This window comes from Chanos chanos, chromosome 2, assembly GCF_902362185.1.
Source record: "Chanos chanos chromosome 2, fChaCha1.1, whole genome shotgun sequence".
In the NCBI taxonomy this organism is placed as follows: Eukaryota; Metazoa; Chordata; class Actinopteri; order Gonorynchiformes; family Chanidae; genus Chanos; species Chanos chanos.
Genome location: NC_044496.1, coordinates 23,248,772 through 23,268,544, shown reverse-complemented (window position 1 = coordinate 23,268,544; position 19,773 = coordinate 23,248,772). Strand labels below are relative to the sequence as shown.

General features: G+C 41.1%; 2 protein-coding genes across 2 annotated transcripts in view; both read right to left on the bottom strand.

Moving 5' to 3' along the window:
* Positions 1-257: 257 nt before the first annotated feature.
* neto2a (neuropilin (NRP) and tolloid (TLL)-like 2a) lies at positions 258-12,774 on the bottom strand. Its single transcript, XM_030766341.1, has 9 exons — positions 12,765-12,774; positions 9,193-9,249; positions 8,417-8,557; positions 6,312-6,560; positions 5,801-5,848; positions 5,292-5,419; positions 4,357-4,585; positions 1,134-1,247; positions 258-958 (listed from the first exon to the last, which is right to left on the bottom strand). The coding sequence occupies exons 1-9, from the start codon at positions 12,772-12,774 to the stop codon at positions 258-260; spliced, it is 1,677 nt and encodes a 558-aa protein (XP_030622201.1).
* Positions 12,775-14,320: 1,546 nt separating this feature from the next.
* Positions 14,321-19,773, bottom strand: part of itfg1 (integrin alpha FG-GAP repeat containing 1) — an 88,130-nt gene continuing 82,677 nt past the window's right edge. Inside the window, exon 18 of the mRNA XM_030765042.1 lies at positions 14,321-15,409. Within this exon, the coding sequence (XP_030620902.1) occupies positions 15,350-15,409 (60 nt within the window). The 3' untranslated portion in view covers positions 14,321-15,349. The remainder of the gene's footprint in view (positions 15,410-19,773) is intronic.

Here is a 19,773-nt window from a genome sequence, read left to right as displayed (position 1 = left end):
GAGATAAGTGCCAAGCAACAACATGAAGCCTAAATACTCTTTTTTTAATATACACAGAAAAAAAACGTCCCCCATGGTGTCCTGCATCTGTCTGTCTCTACAGGTTCCCGTCACTGACGCACACAGAGAAAAGGCAGGTTCCACATGCTTGTCAAAGTCCTTCTAGTGCCACAGCATGAAGGATGGAAACGAACGACAGAAATGGAGGTCAAACTGCTCATTCTCTCTCCTTCCACCCTCCCATCTCTCATGCCCTCTCAAAAGTCCATGGACATAGATCGCTGGCCTGGATCCACCACGGTAGCGCTGTTGGTACGGGCAGCGCCACCATGGTTACGGATACTGATGCTGCCACACCCACTTCCAATGCTGCCTGTGGCCCCGCCCACACTTCCACCCCTCATGTAGATCTCACATGGGATCTCCTCCATGACACGATCCTCAATCACTTGCTCCGCGCAATCATGAGTCTGTTTGTAGCCATAGCAACTCTTCTTATAGGTACCACTGCCACTGCTGTTAAAGGTTTTCATGGGTGGGGGTTTAGAGAAGTCATTGTGGTAAGACAGCTCCATGGAGCTAAGGGTGGTGCGGCTCTGCTTCATACTGCCTCCAGTAGACGCCTGGGCCCCACAGTGGTGTTCGTGGACACAACGCGAGATGGTGGAGGAGCGTCGCAGCTTGTGGTAGCTCTCCAGCTCCTCAGACAGCTCGGCCATGTCCGAGGAGAGCTCCTTGTCTCGTAGGGAGAAAAGCTCATAATGGGGTGGGTCAAAGACCTCTTGAAAGCCGGCCTTGTTGAAAACTGCCGGCCGACGGGCCACCACTTTCTTACGTGGCTGCTTCATTTGCACCAGGATGGAGATGATGAGCAAAACTAGGACCACACCTGTAGAGATGCCAATAACTGTGCCATGTGTTTTAGTAATCTGATGGAACAGACCCTTAGCCTTCCTCTCTGTAGATCAGATTGAAAGAGAGACACATGTACGATCAGAAATAGGTCTAATGCACAATGCAAATGAAATATGTGGAAAATGTCTGAGAACAAAAAAGGCTACTGCTATATTGCAGACTCAGAGGATGTCATCCAAGGGTAGAGAGACGTGTGATTCACACGAGAGGTGACTCACCCTTGCAATGGTTCTCATCCCAGGGGTATACACAGTTCTGCACACCATTGCACACCAGAGAGTTGTTGATGCACATGTTACTGTGGCAGAAGAAAGTGTTGCCTGAGCAAGGCGCTGAAAAAAACAAATACAGAGGGACATTAAAGACTGCATAAACAACTGGAAAACAAAGCTAAAACAAACAGAGAAAAAACATTGAAGTTATTAAGCCAGATGTTGTCACCCCCAGACAACAGAAACATACACCAGATGAGAGTGCTCTGTCTCACCTGGTGGTCATCTAAAGGGGGACGGGGGACGGGGGACAGGGGGTGAGTTGGGGCGCGAGAGAGAGAGAGGAATACGGTAGAAGACTGTAAATAGATTACAACTGTCATGGCAACATTCAGATCTCCAGGCAGCCCTGAAGCTCCTTACCAAACAAGTGCTTAAGAATGTCAGCAAGGAAGTGGGAGCAGAAGTCTAAGAAAGAGAGAGAGAGAGAGAGAGAGAGAAAGACAGAGAGAGAGCGAGAGAGAGAGAGAGAGAGAGAGAGAGAGAGAAGGGGAGGGAGTGAGGACAAAGGAGAAGGACATAGGAAGAGAAGGATGTGTTGGTAATTGAGGGTGACTGCTGAGGTCTGGAAATGAGCCTTCAAGGCTGTCTCTGTGAACCCTAACACTTTCACCTCTTCTCCTCTTTTTTCTCTTCCTCCTCCCTTCACTCTTTCCTTCTGTGCTCTGTCACAAATGTAAAGAGCCTCTTTCTTCACCTCCTGCTCAAATTCCATCAAGGAAAGCCCTCTTTGAACGCTAAGGCACCCCCCCCCCCCTCACCTCCACCCCCCACCCCTCCATCCGCATGCACCATCCACACGTCCGCTGCACTGAGCGCTGACTGGGAGGAGGGAGTCCCCTCCACCAATGTCGAGCTAAGTGCTTCTGACAGCACGATGAGCGGTCGTAACGCATCTCTCGTCTCCCGGCATGAGCTCTCAGCTCCCTCGACTCGCCGCTGACTTCCAAACTCATTATGTGTGTCTCGCCTTCAAACGAGGCCCGTGTCTTTGGAGTGTTAGAGCTGCGGTATGCCTTTCTCTCTCTCAGCCTCTGCCTTAGAGAGCCACTGCACCCACAGAAGGGGAGGAAAAGGGTGATACAAGAAGCCCACTCTCCACCCTGTCTCTATAGGACAGAGCCATTTAAGCTGACAGCCAGAGCACAGCTGTCTCGTTTGGTGGTTTATAAAGATTAATGTCTCTCTTTCTGGCTTTGATTAGAATCTGCCCCATCTCAGGACGGCAGTTGTTATACTCTGTCACTTGGACACAGGCAAACTCTCTTGCAAATTCATCCAAAGGTGAGATGTGAACAACCTGCTGTGCAATATTACTTTATAAACGAAAGCATGACAAGAACAGCCGCTGGTGAAATAAATCACTATTGTAATGCACGTTGAATCAAATCCCGGGCCGGTTGATGTCATTTAGAGGTGAGTACTTTCTTTGTTTTTGAGCAGGTGCAGCAGTCACAAACTGTGCTGCTGAAATGGAAGTTGAGAGAGAAATGACACAGACAGAAAGTCCTCAGAAACTGTGACAGAGCTCTGTCATCTCGTTAAAAGTGCTGCAGGGTGTACTTAGGGCAGACTTTATTTGCATGATGATGAGAATTCAGAATTCATTTAGGGCCAGTGGATTTGTGCATTTGCAGAATGTTAATATGCATTAGTATTCAGCCAAAGTCACAATGAATGGGGCAATTAATTTGTCTGATTATTCAGGCATTTAATAAAAATATGACAGGGTTTGGGAAGAACAACTGTTTGCTCCATGGTAATGCGCTATTTAAATGCAACCTTTAAACAGTGGCGGCATTGAAAAGCAAAGTGAAATGAAATTATTATATACTTTTCAAATCTCAATGACAAACACATATGCAAAAAAAAAAAACTAATTTATTTTTTTTTTTTATTATTATTATTATTACTGTTCAATATAAGATTAATCCCTGTTTTCCATCCAAACTGACCCGATTACAAAAGAACCTGTGTGACACTATAGCCAGTGCATTCAAAGGCTCTTATGCTCTATGAGTAAGTCAGTATAGGTTTGGGGGGGGGGGTACTGATGTTTTGATATCACCTCTTTGTAAGAAGCTCAGTTTAATTAACTTTCCACACATAAAACAGACACAGAATGTCAGTCTGTTCTAATCAGTTCACGTGATACAATGCCATCAGTAGCAATTTATTCCATTATTCATCTTTTTCTTTTGGCCTTTTCCACACATCACGGGCTAATTCCACACTGTATATCAATACAGGCTCAAAGTGCTTTACATCTGCTACTAAATATAAAGGATTTTCTCCATTTTTAACTGGCACCCAGGAACAAGAAGCATTTTCAAACAGAACTGAGAGTGTAGCATCATCCTGGCTTGTATTTATATACTGTAGTAAATAGAAGCAAAACTAATCCTAAGATTTGGATCAGCACAATATGGATCCAAAATTGTCCGTAAACAAAGGCGCACATCTATTGCTGTGAGGTGAAATGTGTGCCCTTTTTCGGTGCTTTAAACTTGCTGAACAGCATTGGTCTATAATACATTAAATGATAAAATATGAATGAAATTCCAGACCTGTATGCTGACACAGACATTTTTGCCAGATGACTGGACTAGGGTTTCACTAAAGTTCATTTCCCTCCTTATAAATTGTCAATACCAAGCCAATTACTTATTAACCCATGGGTAAAGGGGTTATTTGCAGATGCCAGAAACTGCACTGAAGGTTCAGCATAAGTTAAGCTATAACTTTGCCCTCTGTTTTTCTGCCTGGAAAGAACTGAAACTGTACCAGATGAAACTTTGAGTAAATTTTACACTGAAATGCCACAATTACAGTCATATTACTTGTGCAAATGCCATGTAATAAGCAACAAATGAATTTCTTAACTGTGAGATTTTCCATTATCTTTAGCCAAATCTCAGTCCTATATACTTATATGGAGTGTTACAATGGAAAATTATAACTTTTATTACACTATAGTCATAAAAAGACTAACATTGCAATTGGGAACTGAAGCTAAATTTCACAACCCCATGTACATTTTGGTCTGATCTATAGACATATGGAATGGTAGTAAGATTCCCCACATTGACCTTTTCCTTAAGGTTTGACATTATATCTGATCGGGCCATTGTTTCTGTCTTTTTGTCAATACAGAGGGAAGCATGCTTACGGTCTACAAACGAGGTAAAGAGCATCCGGAATCGGCTGAGACGGCTGTTTTCGTCCGCCCACATGCGAACCACGCCCACACCGGTGTCCAGCATCACATCATTAGCCACAGTGCTGCAGAATTTAGCCTTCAAGTTTTCAATGGCACTGCTGCCGTCATACACAGCCACAAAGTTCTTCTTGCACTCATTTGAATGCTCCATCTGGTACTCCAGAAACCGAAGATAGATCTACAGACAGAAAACAGCAGTTTACAAAGATCTCCAACTCCATTCTCCTGAAAATACTGACTTTTGTTTCAAATGATATGCAGAGATGAACTTAACATATTTTCTGTGGGAACATGTTTGTCACAATTAAATGTAATTACAATACATGTCAAAGACGAACCTTGGGAGCAACAGGCAAAATTGTGTTGCATATCTAGGACTTAAACCCTCTACACAGGAGGGAGTTGTCTTGAAACCAGGTCAAATGTTTAGAGCAAAAATGATGCATAATGATGCATGAACATGTATTCTCTCAGAAAATGAATCAATTCTACTTTGTTTTCTTTCTCATGATGAGTCTCAGCAGAAAGCTTCAACATCTGTGATGCATGTAAAAATGTAATCACTATGCCGTGGGGATGGGTGTCTTTTTTTTTTTTTCTTTTTTTTTTTTTTTGCTTCTTGCGTCTTATTCTTAGTACTGCTGATTTGGCTCTTTGACTGTTTCTGCATCATTGGCCTAATACCTGCTGTTGCTGGTACAGCTAATTTGAGCTCTCCTTCAAAAGTTTCCTCAGCAGAAAAAAGGGGTCATGTGGGCCTGACATTCTCCAGTGGTCCAATCAAGTCGTGTTTCCCTTTCAGTGGCGAGGGATCTGCCAGGAGGTGGGTGAAGTCAAGGGAGGAAGGGGAGGGGAAGGGAGGGGGGGGGGGTTCTGGCAATCACCTTGGACTGTGGAGGAGCTCGTATGGTCCAAATGCAGTCCACGGCATCACCCGTTTTAATCTTGTCCTCCTCTTCCACCTGACTGGAGCGGATAACACCATCAGAACCACCTATCTCAAACTGGCAATCTAGAGAGGAAAAAGAGAGAGAGGCATCAGAAATAGAAGGAAGGAAAAGATTCATGAGAAAGGAAAATACAGAGGAAATGATGATGAAAGAGTAGTTAGATAAGTCAAAGTGAGGGGCAAGATTGGATATGAACTTAAGGGGAAAAAAGAAATGAAATTAGAAGAAAGACAGACATGGAGAGAGGGAGAGAGCAGCATGAAAGGAAGGAAATGGACAGATTGAAAATCCCAAATGCAGACAGATAAGTATTGTAAGACAAACAGACAGAGAGAGAAAGAGGCTGTCAGTGAAGGATAGCCTGCAGTCAGGCAGTCCGCATCGTCAGGCAGAGGACTATTCAGGTGGAATTGGACTTAGCAGTGAAATATTCAAGAGCTCACCTGGAATTGGATTTAGGAGTCCGCCCACGTGCAAATGAAAATCTGGGTCTGAAATGATAAGAAAGGTATGGCATTAGTCTGATTCAACACATCAGAAATCCCAGGGTTCAGAAAAATGATATAATCCCATTTGAGACAACCGGTGGTCCCTACTCTGGGAATATCTGTTGTTTGATCTGATAGATTAAATTTAATGTTCGTGCTAAGCGACTTTTTTAACACTAGGGACATCGAAAGTGGTCTGGCCTGCCTCTGTCTAAGATAATTTGACACATTTTCTTTGATAAAAGAACAGCATTTTTACATGGGGTAATTACAAAGGAGACAAAGCAGCTTTATGTACTTGACTCTTGAAATGGTTCTTTTACATAGGCAAGGCCATACCCTGCAGTTCCAATAATTAGTTCAAACCACTGGTTTTCAGGCTATGAGTCTGTGTTTGAATTACAGTCCCAGTGTGACAGGCTGAACAAGCGTAAGGGATTTGGAGTTCAAACACAGTGAAACGTACCTGCGATGAAGGTATATTTGATGCGGAAGCCCAGGCCCTCTAGTTCCTCATCACTGAAAAATTTGATCCACATGAATCGGCCAGTGGAGGTGACCAGCTCAGGGCTCTTAGGACCACAGAAGCGGTCGATGAGTGGGGAAAAGCCAAAGGGACCATCCCTAACCTCAATGTGATCAAAACGACATTCAAAGGATGGCTCAATGTAGTAGTTTTTGTCAAAAGCCAGCTGGATTCTTTGACGAGGGAGGGCTGTAAAAGAGAGGAGAGGAGAGGAGAGGAGAGGAGAGGAGAGGAGAGGAGAGGAGAGGAGAGGAGAGGAGAGGAGAGGAGAGGAGAGGAGAAAGTTATTTTTGATGGCAGAGTATGCCAGACAATTTGGAAGCATGTAGCCACAGAGAATGTGACATAATAATCTATACAGCAGGGGACTAATACCTAATCAGCTATCAAAATGACACTGTTGAGGATAGGAATACAAAACAACATTGCCATTTCAGTGACATCAAATAAACATCTGTGCTCACATAAACACACATAAAATTCTCACAATAATGAAAGTTTCAAAATGAGGCAAATGTGACCTTTTTATGTAAGATGCAGTTCATGCATTTTTAAAACCCCATAGCAGTCAGATATCTCTGAATAAGATACAGTGAAAATAAACACAATCTGCTCAAACTGTCACTTTCACAACAGACATGAGAACAACTCCGGATATTACTGGCTAAAGAAACAAAACACCCTGAACAAATAATAATTTTATCAGGGATACAACACATTCTTGCTCGTTTACCTTTGAAATACATGAAATTCTTAAAAACTAAATCAAAACTTATCGTCTCTAAATCATAAACAAAAATGCATCAAATCAACCTTTGTAAGATACAAATGTATGACATTACTTTCCGAATCCTAAGATTCATAAAATTATCCTATCAGACATGTACAGTTAGGCATGGGATCATTACCCTGGAAGTATATTACAGCCAATGGTCTCACTACTTCAAATGCATTCTGATGCTACCGATGCTAATGTGGTCGGTGCCATTTCAACAAATATACATTATACACAAAACATCTGGTCAAAATATTCATGTTAGGATATTTCCTGAAATACTCCTCACTGAGTGGGCTGTACCACACTACACAATATGCTACTGCCTCTGCCTCATCAAGCCTCCACCACACAGGGCAAAATATTTAAATGTATTACTTCAAAAATTGGATTTTATACTTGGAGGCATTTTTGTGTTGTGGTTGTTGTTCTGATTAAGACTAACTGAGAGCACTTACAGCATGGAGTTCATTATAGACCAAGTCATAGACTACCAACCATGAAATGCACACATAAGGGTCAAACAGTAGCACTAAAAAAATAAATTAAGATGATTTGCTCCTCTGGTTTCTTTAGTTCAGTGCTGGTTTTGCAGCCTGGGTTTGTACACTTTGTCAACAGGGGGTGCTCTTATGTTGTTCCTAGTACAGATTTCCATATGGTCTTCTCCGTTACAGTATCTGTCCCTAGATCTCTGTGTATCATTACACAAGAGGTGGAAATCTCCCAAAGAACCCCTGATGTATGCAATTTAAATGTGCAAAAAATGTCACATGGACTGAAACAAGGTGCAGTGTTATCTTAGTTCATTCATTGGTTCCTTTTCTAAACCACTCATCCTTATTAGGGTCGTGGGGCGGGGAGGGGGGCTGGGGGGGGGGGGGGGGGCGGTGCTGGAGCCTATCCCAGCGTTCATTGAGCAAAAGGTGGGGAGCCACCCAGTAGGTCGCCAGTTCATTGCAGGTGTTGTCTTAGTGTTGTTGAATAATAATGTTGCATAGTCTAGGGAACTGTCACAGCCATTCTTCACAAGGCTCTTGACAAAATGACAAAATGAACAAAGTCTTTACTGCTCCAATGCATCCTGGAATCTTAGAATCTCCTGTAAATTTGTGTTCTATGCCAGTGCTTTATTTTGGCACACATGAGAAGAAACTATTTCTGTAGAATGCATGGCCTTAAACTTTATCACAACAATAGCAACAACATCAACAATAACAACAATGGCAGAAGTTGTCTTCATGGGGCATGCAAGGGAGGTCAAATGTACCTTCCAGGATGTAGACACACTCCCTGTTGGGGGGGTAGGTGTTGGGATAGTTGGGGGATGTGAAGAGCCCACCATTTATGTTCTTGGTCCACAGGCCACACTGCTCTGCACCGGATGGGGACTGACCATCATTTCGTGTGTCTGAAGACAGGAAAACATCAAATCAGTTTGAAAAAGAATGAGAATAATAACAGAGTAAAAATAAGAACGGACCTTGGGAAAGTTCAATATTGACTGAATTCAACTGGAGAGAATTAAATATTTTATTGACCTGATTGTTGACTTTTTTGTGGAATAAATACAAACACAGTCCTATTCACAATAACTATTAAAAGCACAATTATTTCATAATAATTTTAATGATGACCAAAAGAACATAAAACTTTTGTGTTAGCAGCATGCATATTAAAATATTTTCTTCAGAATTTACACAAATTCCTGTCATCTATACATTCCACAACAGAAATAAAATACTACCTGATGTCAAAAAAGGTTAAAGGGAAAAATACATTTACAGTAAGACTTCCTTATCTTTTCTGTAGTCAACTTGTCATTAAATGTTCTTGAACATAATCTAACCAATTCATTTTATTCATAGTAATGTTACTTAACTATAGATCTCTATATTGCATAAAGTCTAGAATCCAAAACAGATTATGCTGTTTTGGTTTGCAATTTGTGTGACAATGCAATAGGGCAACTGGTATCAAAATGTCCACCCTGATAACAAATAGTTAATGAATTTGTACAGATAGTAAGTGCGGTGTGTAACCTACCTTTAGTTCTCTGTGCCAGAGCAAAGCCCTCTTCTATCAGAATGAGGAGAACCCAGGCTAGACGAGCAGACAGGGAATGATACATGTTATCGCATATCTGCATCCATGTAGTACCAATGTGCAAGTTATGTTAATTTGCATCTTTCACCACACTATTTTTTATTTATTTATTTAGTTAGTTAGTTAGTTAGTTAGTTAGTTAGTTAGTTAGTTATTTTTTCTGAAAATGTCAGGGTAGCTATAACACCTCAAGAGGACTGTGTAACTAGAGACCTTAACAGAATAAATACATTTAATACCAGAAGTTATGTTACATGTTCATACCATTTACCACCAAATGATAATAATGTTAAAAGTGTGTTGACGTGAATAATTGGATTATTTTATTGCCATAGTCGAGAGCACACAGCCTTTAGACGGCATTTGTCGTATATAACGTATATGATTATTCTAGACGTGTTCCTTCGTGTCTGGGACCTGCTGCACCACTACTGAAAAATCAGCCTGTGGCAGTAGATCTGGACACTATGGGAGCAGACACATAAGAGGCTTATTAATCACCTCACATTCTTTTATTACTGTCCTGAGCCTGCGCCAGTGGGCAGAGAGGAAACTGTTACAACGAGAACAATCGCTCTAAAATAATTTTGTCATGTAGCCTAACAGCAGACATACCCTTGTGCTCTGTGCAATGAATGAATGATTTCAATATGGCGTCATTACACATTAGACAAGATTAAGTTTGATATAATATATATTTTATCTACTTGGTCGTACGACCAAAGTAAGCTCATTTAAGGCAACAGTGAAAACAAGACAAAAAAATATTCTGTACTGGATGAAATTTTCGTTCGGTGGACATTACTCTAGAGTAAACACATGCTTCTGTCCTTGCTCAAAGATAACATTTATTGTGTTCCTTAAGAGTGTAACTTCGTCTATCCACAGATAACGGAACAAAGTTGTTGGGTCGCTAAAATATGGATATCTGAGTGGAGATAACAGTAACATCACGATAAGAGAGCGGCGCTGCTGCAGCAATCTAGGTGTGCGCACGAGCACAAAAAAATCGTTCGCTGCCTTTACGCGCTCCTCCTGTAGCCCTGTGTCTGTCAGATAAGCCAATGCTTGTCCGCCCCACTAATTTTAACAGACTTCGCCACCAGTCATACTCACACAACAAGCTTAGCCCCGACATTTAGCCAAATGAAATGTGTGATACGCGTGGCCGCTGATATTTCAGGGGAAATAAGAAAGTAGGGCTGCGTCTTGGACTTGAGTCGCAGTAGTGACGGATAGGGGAAACAGATTTATTCTAAAGTACTCTTAAGAGAGTGATTTGACAGGAGTGTGTATAAGCTTGGGCCTCTGCCATTGCATTAAGAGCAACAAGTCATCTCAAGTGACTAAAACCGTAACATTCCTCTGAACTATTAACAACTGTCGTGATTCATTGCTAATAATAAACAGTTTATTCTGAGAACCCTGGACAGATTTAGATAGATAGATAGATAGATAGATAGATAGATAGATAGATAGATAGATAGATAGATAGATAGATAGATAGATAGATTAGGTCTAAACTGGGCCCAATTTTCCTGACAGTCGAGAGAAATATCAGTAATTTAAGATGACGTGTAATTACGTGAAGCTGTATTTATAAGAATAAGTAAATGTGTAAATAAGTTTGTAAAAAGATCAATAATGAACGCCACCGTTTTAATGAAAGAAGATTATCAGTAACCCTTAGATTAATCCATACCAGTATTCTCACTGTGGGGAAAAAAAAGAAAAAAAAAAACTTCATACAAAATTATTCAGGAATGTTTCAGACTGATTACAGACTAATCTCTGAAGGTAATTTTCCACAGGATATCATTTGAATATTCATGGATGCTGTGTAATATATATTCTATGCTAAGTCCATTATTGTGGACGACGTTATAATGATCATTTGAAAACAGGCCTTGGCCAATAAATGCTCTGTTTTACGTTTATGATTAGGCCTATATGTCATTATAATGAAACAGTCTCTCGTGGTTCTATTTATTACTGTAACTGAAATTTGTTTTATATCTTTCAGACGTGAAGTAACGTGCGTCAGACAGTGGTAAGCATGAAAAGATGACTCCACTTAGGAAACCTCTTTTGGAGAAGCCATAAAAATGTAGCGGTATGTTAGCTTCGTTTAAACATGTACACATTTGCAAAGAAACAACATTATTTTTCTTCCTTTGAAGGGAGGACGGTGGTCCTTTGACGGTGGTTCATATAGTGGTGTTGACTTCAGGCACGACAGAGTCCTGGATCGCTATTCATAAAGCGTCTCAGGGTACAAAATCACTTTAAATACTTGAAAATTTTGAGACTGACACACTGTTGCTACTCCTTCTAGACCTGGGAACAAAAGCTATTCATTCATATTGGTTGGATGGCTTGGCCCAAACTCGGCGCAAATGTAGGACATCTTATGAAGTGTCGTGAGTACTTTGGAAATCGGCGTAGGGACAGATAAAATGCATCTGTGTTCCTTTCTGTTGTGCGACGCCGCAGCCTTATTGCGAAAGCATTTGACAGAAAGGGCGTTCAGTTTGTGGTACTTTCTTAGAGAGAACATTAGTTCAAACACAGACAGTATTTCGGCAATATCTGCCCAGAGGTCGCAGTCGTCATCATGGTGAGATAGGCTATAAAACAGATAGCCTAAAAGAAAAATAAAAGAAAATCTAAAAGATAATTTAAATGAAAATAATTTTGAAAATTTCTTTTCACATGTGATATGTGATCTGAGATTTGGTCAGAGCGAATGAAATATGTCAACGCTGACGGCCGTTAGAGAGTCCAGGTAGTCAAAAACTACACTGAAAAACACTTTTAAAATTAATTTCATTGCTTTGTAAAATGCTTTACAAATAGTCTTTCGTCCCACTCCTTATTGGTCCTATTCTGCAATATGAATAGGGTTACTCCAAAACTGGCTTTTACGGTAACTCTTGGGACTAAGTATGGTCCGTGAATACCAGCCCGGATGTGGCACAAGACAGCGGGAGCTGTCACTTCAGCACTCCACTCAAGCAAACGCTCTGTAGTCACGCAGCGAAGTTGCACGACGCTGCAGAAAACCAATCGAGACTCGTAGCTCATGCTTTGCGCACATCCAGTGCTAGTACAAATCGATTATCTGCCTCATTTAGAACGAGCAAGTTACATTAATATTTCCCGGGAAATCTGCCAAGCCTCATATCAAATTATGAATTAATTTGCGTAAGCATGGTACGTTATACCTGGTTTGATGATGTGTAACAAACTCAGGTAATCATTTTAGCATAAAAGAACCATTTAAAAAAAAAAGACTAAACACATACCCGTAGGTGGCGACCTAATTCATGGTTTTCCGGGAAAGAAAACAATCAACTTGTTTGCGAGGGAACTACTAAAAAGATATTTACCAGGTGTTGTTATGGCGGGTGTATCACCCTTTAATACATCCGAATGTCAACAGCTGTTTTGGGTACTAAGAACAGTACCTAGCTTCATCAAACTCTAATGGTCAAATATTTTTAATACCTCACCTCTGTGCATTTCCTCGCTCTGTGTAAGTACCGGCGCGGTCGTCTTCGTAAACTCAATGAATAGCGAGCTTTATCTCTCCATTTTATCCATCCAGTTCTGCGAGACACTCTGAACAATCCTAAATTTCCTTCGATCTGTTTAATCCCATTGCTTTAAGAAAAAAAGCAGCCAGTATGGATAATCCCAACAGAAAACAAACGCTTCAAACCCTGGCAAACGGTAGTGCAAAGCAGAGCTTTTAATCCCATTTAGAAAGGTATCATGTATTTCCACGATTAACCCTCTTGCTTTCAACAACACAGTGATCGTAGTCCAGCGAGTTTTGATGGGCAGCGGAGTCGTGGAGACGTGCGTCCGTTTGGACTTGCAGCTCGTTGTCTATCGCTTAACTGTAGTGAAAGCACTAAACGAGGCTCATTTAAGCTCCAGGCGCTGTTTGCTTGAATGAGCAGCTTGTACGCATGCACCCCGTTCACCGTGTGTACAATTCCCAGCGAGAGGTTTTTCCGTCTGGACGTAGACGTAAAACGGGAAAGAGAGATGGCGCAAGACGCATACTCTAGCCATAAAACAGAATAACATATTCAACAAACACGCCTCACCCCCCAAACAGTACAGTATATTCTGTCTTAGGGTAAATATTTGCCCTAATATGGAGAATGTGTGACATAATGTTCATCAGATGTTAGGCAAAACTAATTTACAACCACGTTTACAAGATGGAATTTCTGAGTTAATACCTTACGACAAGAAGCAATATAAGAACTTTAAAGATGGTATACACGTTACGTTAGACTCATTCTCAAGTTACGCCCGACATCAAATCATTTACTATTCTGTTGTTTGTATAGGTGTGTTTGGATCCTTTACAGGACATGAAAATTCAGCAGAGAACACCATTTACTTTAAAACAAAAACAAACAGAGACTTTTTTTTTCAGCCAGTGGAATTCTTTATCTAGCTGACCTCGGACCACTGCCACGAAGAATTAAACAACTTATAAAGGTGCTACTCTTATAAACAGCAGAGCAAATATAAAGGAGTAACTCGTTTCTCAGATCACGGTTATCAAACAAATATTTTTGAATAACACACTTGTTTATCCTTCATCAATCAATTATGTGAAATATTTGGTTCTTTACTGGTACATAGCATCTGTGTCAGTGGTCAATTTTCTAATTTTCAAAATTAAATCAAACCCGTTTCCTTGAGCATTAATGGTTGGAAAAAAATTTTAATCTGAAGACAAAGCAATATGAGAGTATTTTTGCTTTGATGAAGAAATCCCCGGTGAACATTTGATCTCCTTTTAGAGGAATAACAATGTGAGAAGTGATTTTACTGACAGCAAACATATTCTCATTTAGCAGAGGCAAAGTGTTTTTTTTTTTTTTAAAGTTTATTTTCATCACAACAGTCCAAAACCCTTCAATACCTTCAACATACATTTTATACTTCACACGTAAATGCACATAAAAATAAATTAAAAGCAAGAATGTTTCATTAGTAAAGAACAACAAGAACAAAAAAAAAAACAGTAGTGCAGATGAGAAAACAGATGGATTGGTTAGGAGCGGCATTATTTGTTAATTACACTTAATTTGGAAGATCATGCATAAATGATCTGTAGAGGAAAAAAAGCAGAAATTCAGAGAGAATACTTTCTATTCGTAACACTTCACTAGTGCGGGTAAGCAATGGCACTTTTGTCAGATCAACAAGACAATCCAGTGTTTAGGGCTCCTCTACAAACAGAGCAACAGGGACATTGTGTTGGTAAAAGCCAACATGACCATGATAGACAAAAACAGCAATGAAAAGAGCGTAGGTGAGAAAAATTTACAAAGCATGTGGGAATGCTGAAGTATGTGCAGGTGACCAACATGGTCTATGTGCATTAATGACTATTAGTAAACAATGGACCACGAAAGACATGAACGCATTTAGGTCTAGAGTTTGTTCAGGATCCACGTCAGCCAAACAGTGAATTTGAAAAAGAAAAAAAAAAATCCACCACAGTAGTCTCACAAATTTCTACTCTAAACCAATGAAAAAAACTTCCAGAAGAGAACTCAAATGGCAGGTAAAGACACAATGTTTGTACTAAAAGTGTGTGAAGTTTTGGTTGGCATTTACATTTTATGGCTGACGACTCAGCAGTGACAAAAAACGAAATACACATTTAACACAACTCAAGCTCAGAGTGAATTTACAGGTCAGACAATGGCACAGAAATGTCTTTAAATCTAGGCTCATACCAGTCTTGCTGGATTTTCATTCTCCTGTGTGCACATAAAGAAGAAAATAAAAAAAGTCATAATATCATGAAAAAAAATCATAATATCATCAACCCACAGAACTACGTACAAGCCTACCCAGTGACGAGACTGCAAATGTTTTTTTTTTTTCCTTTCTTTCTTTTTTTTTAATTGTATGAAATGACCTGATGTTCTTTACAGACAAAATTTCAGTACCTACTGTACATGGATGCAGTGCTCAAATAAATTCTTAAATAAACGGGAGACTTAAATAAGAGTGCAGGACATGCGTTGTAGAGATTTCCCATGATGTGTGCCTTGATCCCTCACATGGCGTCGAAGTGAAAACGGTGGGCCTCCTGTCTCTTCTCTCGATCATCTGCTTTCTGTAACACACACACACACACACACGCACACACACAGACACACACGCACACAGACAAAAGTCACAACTGGTATGTTCTCAATTTCTGTAACACACATACATATACAGACAAAAGTCACAAGTCACAATCTGAAGGTTCCCTAATCATTTCCTCACCCACAGAGTAATAGCCCTATAGTCAAAAATCTCTACTAGGAGGAAAACATTAGTCAGCTCAGCAGGTAGTCTATGTTGTAGGCAAAATGTACAGGCATTTCTATAGCGTGCTGAGGTAGTGGCACAGTTAGACATGCAGTGAGAGAAACAGACGGCGAACTGAATCCATTAGCCAAACAATGGCACTTTGACTAGTGAAAAGAACCTGTGGGGCTGATTACAGATAGTGCTTAGACCAGACGCTCTGTCTCGCTCAGATAAAAACTCACAGAAAAGCCTTGAGAGAAAACACTGATGGAGTGTGTAAGCTAACATAGCAGTTATCTGCTCCTGATTCTCTTTTGTGTATGCATGCCTTTATTGTCTCCTTGTCTATCTTCCGCTGTTAATATGTGTGTGTGCATGTGTGTGTGCGCACGTGTTACGATTATCCTCTACTTCTCTGATGGTTAAAAACGGTGTTATTTCTCTGTGTATAGCAGAGAACGGTTTGTCGTTACACTTGTTGTGTAACACTTGTGAATTGACTCTCCTGTTACGTGAGGGTCAGGAAGTGTATTTTTAACCATGTGCGTTTATAATTTTTTTTCCCCCCTGGCAACAGCACAGAAAAGTGCCAACAGCACAGGAAAGGAAAAGAAAGAGGCCCTCCAGATGAAGGAAGAGAGACATAGCTGACAGACATGAGAAGGGATTACTCCCTGTTTGAAAAGACACAGTCCTATCAAAGGGCGGAGCAGCAGTGCCATCAGAACTGATGGCAGTGTGTTAGCCTGCCTCTTCCCATCAGAGGGGAAATCTATTCTTATCTATACACACACACAGAAAGTCCAGTTTAGTAAGAGCAGTGGTCCATAAATTACAGTTATATAAATGACACTATTAGGTGTTGAAGGCTATCATTATCATTATTGAGCACTAAGCTTGACGAATCGGATCTGTTTGCGAATAATTATACACCTTCTGAGCTTTTGAATTCATAAAGTAGAGCTTGCTGTAGACGGTATACTCTTCTCTGGCAGACTTTTTTTCTTTTCCGTGTTAAGTGGGTGGTATGTGGTAAAGTGTCTTTTCCTCAGAGAATCACTACTGGGTGTCTGGGTGAGGCAGATGGCTTCAATAATCATCATTGCTCATTGTCTGGTGGCTTTTCTCAGCCAAGTAACCAGCATAACGTTACATGATGTTACTGAACTTTCAGGTAAAAGTCACCTCTCACAACACCTGAGATCCACGGTTTTTCTTTCAAAGCTACATGTTGGGACTTCTACTCCATTTTCACCCAATTTGGACAGGCCATGCTCTATCATTAGATCCCACCATTGTGTGACTAATACACGTGTCCTCCGATACAGGTGAAATCAGCTACAGCTTCCCGTCCTGACAGTTTACACGAGTGGAGGGCCGTTCTAATTTCCTTAGACTCCCCCTGTCAGAGTGTGGGTGGCCCACTGATACGTACGAGTTGGAGGAGTGTGACAGAATGAGAGTACCTTGCCCACCTGACCTACCCTTCCTCACCTGCTGGACTCACGGCAAATTGTGCCAGCGGTAAAGCTAAGATGTGAACTCGTGGCCTTGGCCACGCAGTGCAGTATAATTTAGCTCCATGCCGTTCGCTCAGCACAGAGGCTGTCGTATTCTTTGATGTGTCATATTCCTTGATCATTCAAGTCTATACTTTGCTGTATTGTTTGGCGCTGTTTCTCTGATTTTAATGGAATTCCTGGTCCCTTCCAATTCACCATGTGTACCTCAAGGCTCTAACAAGCACCTGATCTCTCTGCTTCTAACCTATATCAAATGTAGACATTTCCCGTAACGATGGCTGCCTTGGGTGACAACTGGTAAAATAAATAAATAAATAAATAAGAATGACAGGTTGACGCATCAAATGCAAACTCACCAAACCCACAAAAGCAGCCACTGTTGTTCCTAGCGGAACCAAGGTAAATCCTGTGTTCTCATTTGATCTTCATCATTACAGAATCAATCGTCTAGTAAAGTTTGTTGGCAGCTTTGAGGTGGGGTGAAGTGTCAGATCATTTTCAGGTCAACTGAAAATGGTACATTTTTTTCTAGGTGTACTTATTAAGTGCAGTTTTGGGTAAGACACGAGCCTCGCTGATAAATTAGGAATGCTTAGTCCAATTCCCTTCAACCTTCTCGATGGCACAAACTGTAACAAACGATTCTGTTTTCAACAGCAAAAAAAAAAAAACCAAAAAAAAAAAAACCCAAGCTGCTCCTGTCTATCAGGTGCCTCTGACTTCTATCTGACATTCTGTCCTGGAAGAGGAGGGGATGGAGATGGCTGTAAATGTCACATCTCCATCACTCTCCACAGGCAAAAGCCTGCACTGCCAAGGAAACATGCACAAACCTACAGAGAGAGATGTACAGATCTGCAGACTTAAGGCAAATACTATTCACATGCCGATGAAAGGTTAGACTTTCTTATCTGCTACAGCCACTTCAATTACACACTGTTACATTGCTCAGGCAGTGGGACTTAAGAGAAAGTGGGACAGAGAGAAGGAGAGAAAGAGAAATAGAGGGCAAGAGTGAAGGAGAAGGAGGAGGAGGAGGAGGGAAAGATATTTGTGGATGAAGAGACAGCGAGTTGAGATTCACCGAGGGGCTTAGAAAGTGTTTTTTTTTGGTCTCTGAGGTTAAATAAACAAGATCAATGTGCAAGCTCACGTGAGGAGATAAGGTCAGAGTAACAGCGCACACTCCCATAAAAAATAAAAAAGCATTTTCTGAGCGATTATGATAAAAATGATACAATGATGGGTGATTACATAAGCACATTAGACTATCTCCTCACATAAATATCAACATCGTGCCTAAACTCCACTCTGTCGTCAAACCCTGGCGGGTAGAGAGAGAGAGAGGGAGATAGAGAGAGAGGGAGAGAGAATGTTTTTAGTGGCTAGCAAGCCCTAAAACTATGTGAAAGAGAATTAAAAAAAAAAAAGGCTGACTTGAATAAATGGCACTGAAAGTCTCTTTGGTCTTCTCCTTAAGAGAATCTCATAGAATACACCGAGACTTACTCTCACACGCGCACACAAACACACATACGCACTCCACACACACACACACACACACACACACACGCATTAAAATAACATGCAGGCTCCATATTTAAGGACTAAGGACTTTGGATCCACAGTTGTATGGTTTAAAAAAAAAAAAAATATATATATATATATATATAGAGAGAGAGAGAGAGAGAGAGAGAGAGAGAGAGAGAGAGAACAGGAGAGAGAAAGAGAGAGAGGGAGAGATGCATTCACTGGCCACTTTATTAAAAACCCCTACTCTGTACACTTTGACAGTGAGTAGTTAGAGACTATGAAACCATCTGTTACCATGCACAGTTTGTATTGGCCATTCTCTAGGCCTACATCAGCGGTCAGTTTCCGGCCACAGGACCCCTGTTGGCTGTATATTTTTTGGTAGCGGACCACTCTCAACCCAGCAGTGACACTGACATGTGTAAAACTCCAGCAGCGCTGCTGTGCCCAATGCACTAATGCCAGCGTGACACCCACCTCCATGCCACTCTACCATGCCAGTGTCACTGCTGTGTTGAGAATGGTCTGCCACTCAAATAATATGCAGTCAACAGCGGCCCAGTGGCCACAAACTAACCACTGATGAACAGGTAGAGGGTGGCTGACAAATTGTGCATGGCAACAGATGGGCTACAGTCTGTATATAGGTACCTATACAGCGTACCTATGAGGCAGATACACCTCATGAAGTAGCCAGAGAGTGTGGGTCCAAAGTAAATGTTTCCAATAAAGGGGATGGTGAGAGGGGAGATAAAGAGAAAGATAGAGAGAGAGAGGGAGAGAGAAAGATAGAGAGAGAGAAAAAGAGAGAGAGAGAAAGAGAGAGAGAGAGAGAGAGAGAGAGAGAGAGAGAGAGCGAGAGAGAGAGAGAGAGAGAAAGAAAGGGATCCTGTATTCTCAGAGTCAGTTAGTGGGTAGAGGCAGTGTTCCCTGATTAATTTCAGGCAGAGTTTGCTGTCCTGGATGACCACCTGTTTCATTAATAGAGGGAATAAATGAACAGCACTAATCCATTACATGAACATGTCTGTCAAGAGACTCAGCACTCTATCACACTCTAATCGAGATAAGAAAAAGAGCCAAGTCTATTTCTCTCTCTCTCTCTCTTCCTCCCTCTCTCTCTTTC

Bases quoted from the DNA above. Each gene is read 5' to 3' on its own strand.
- neto2a (XM_030766341.1), bottom strand. The intron at 8,558-9,192 runs GTAGGTTACACA...TCCTGTCTTCAG, and splicing joins TCTGGCACAGAGAACTAAAG to ACACACGAAATGATGGTCAG. The intron at 5,420-5,800 runs GTGAGCTCTTGA...TTTCCTCTCTAG, and splicing joins ACTCCTAAATCCAATTCCAG to ATTGCCAGTTTGAGATAGGT.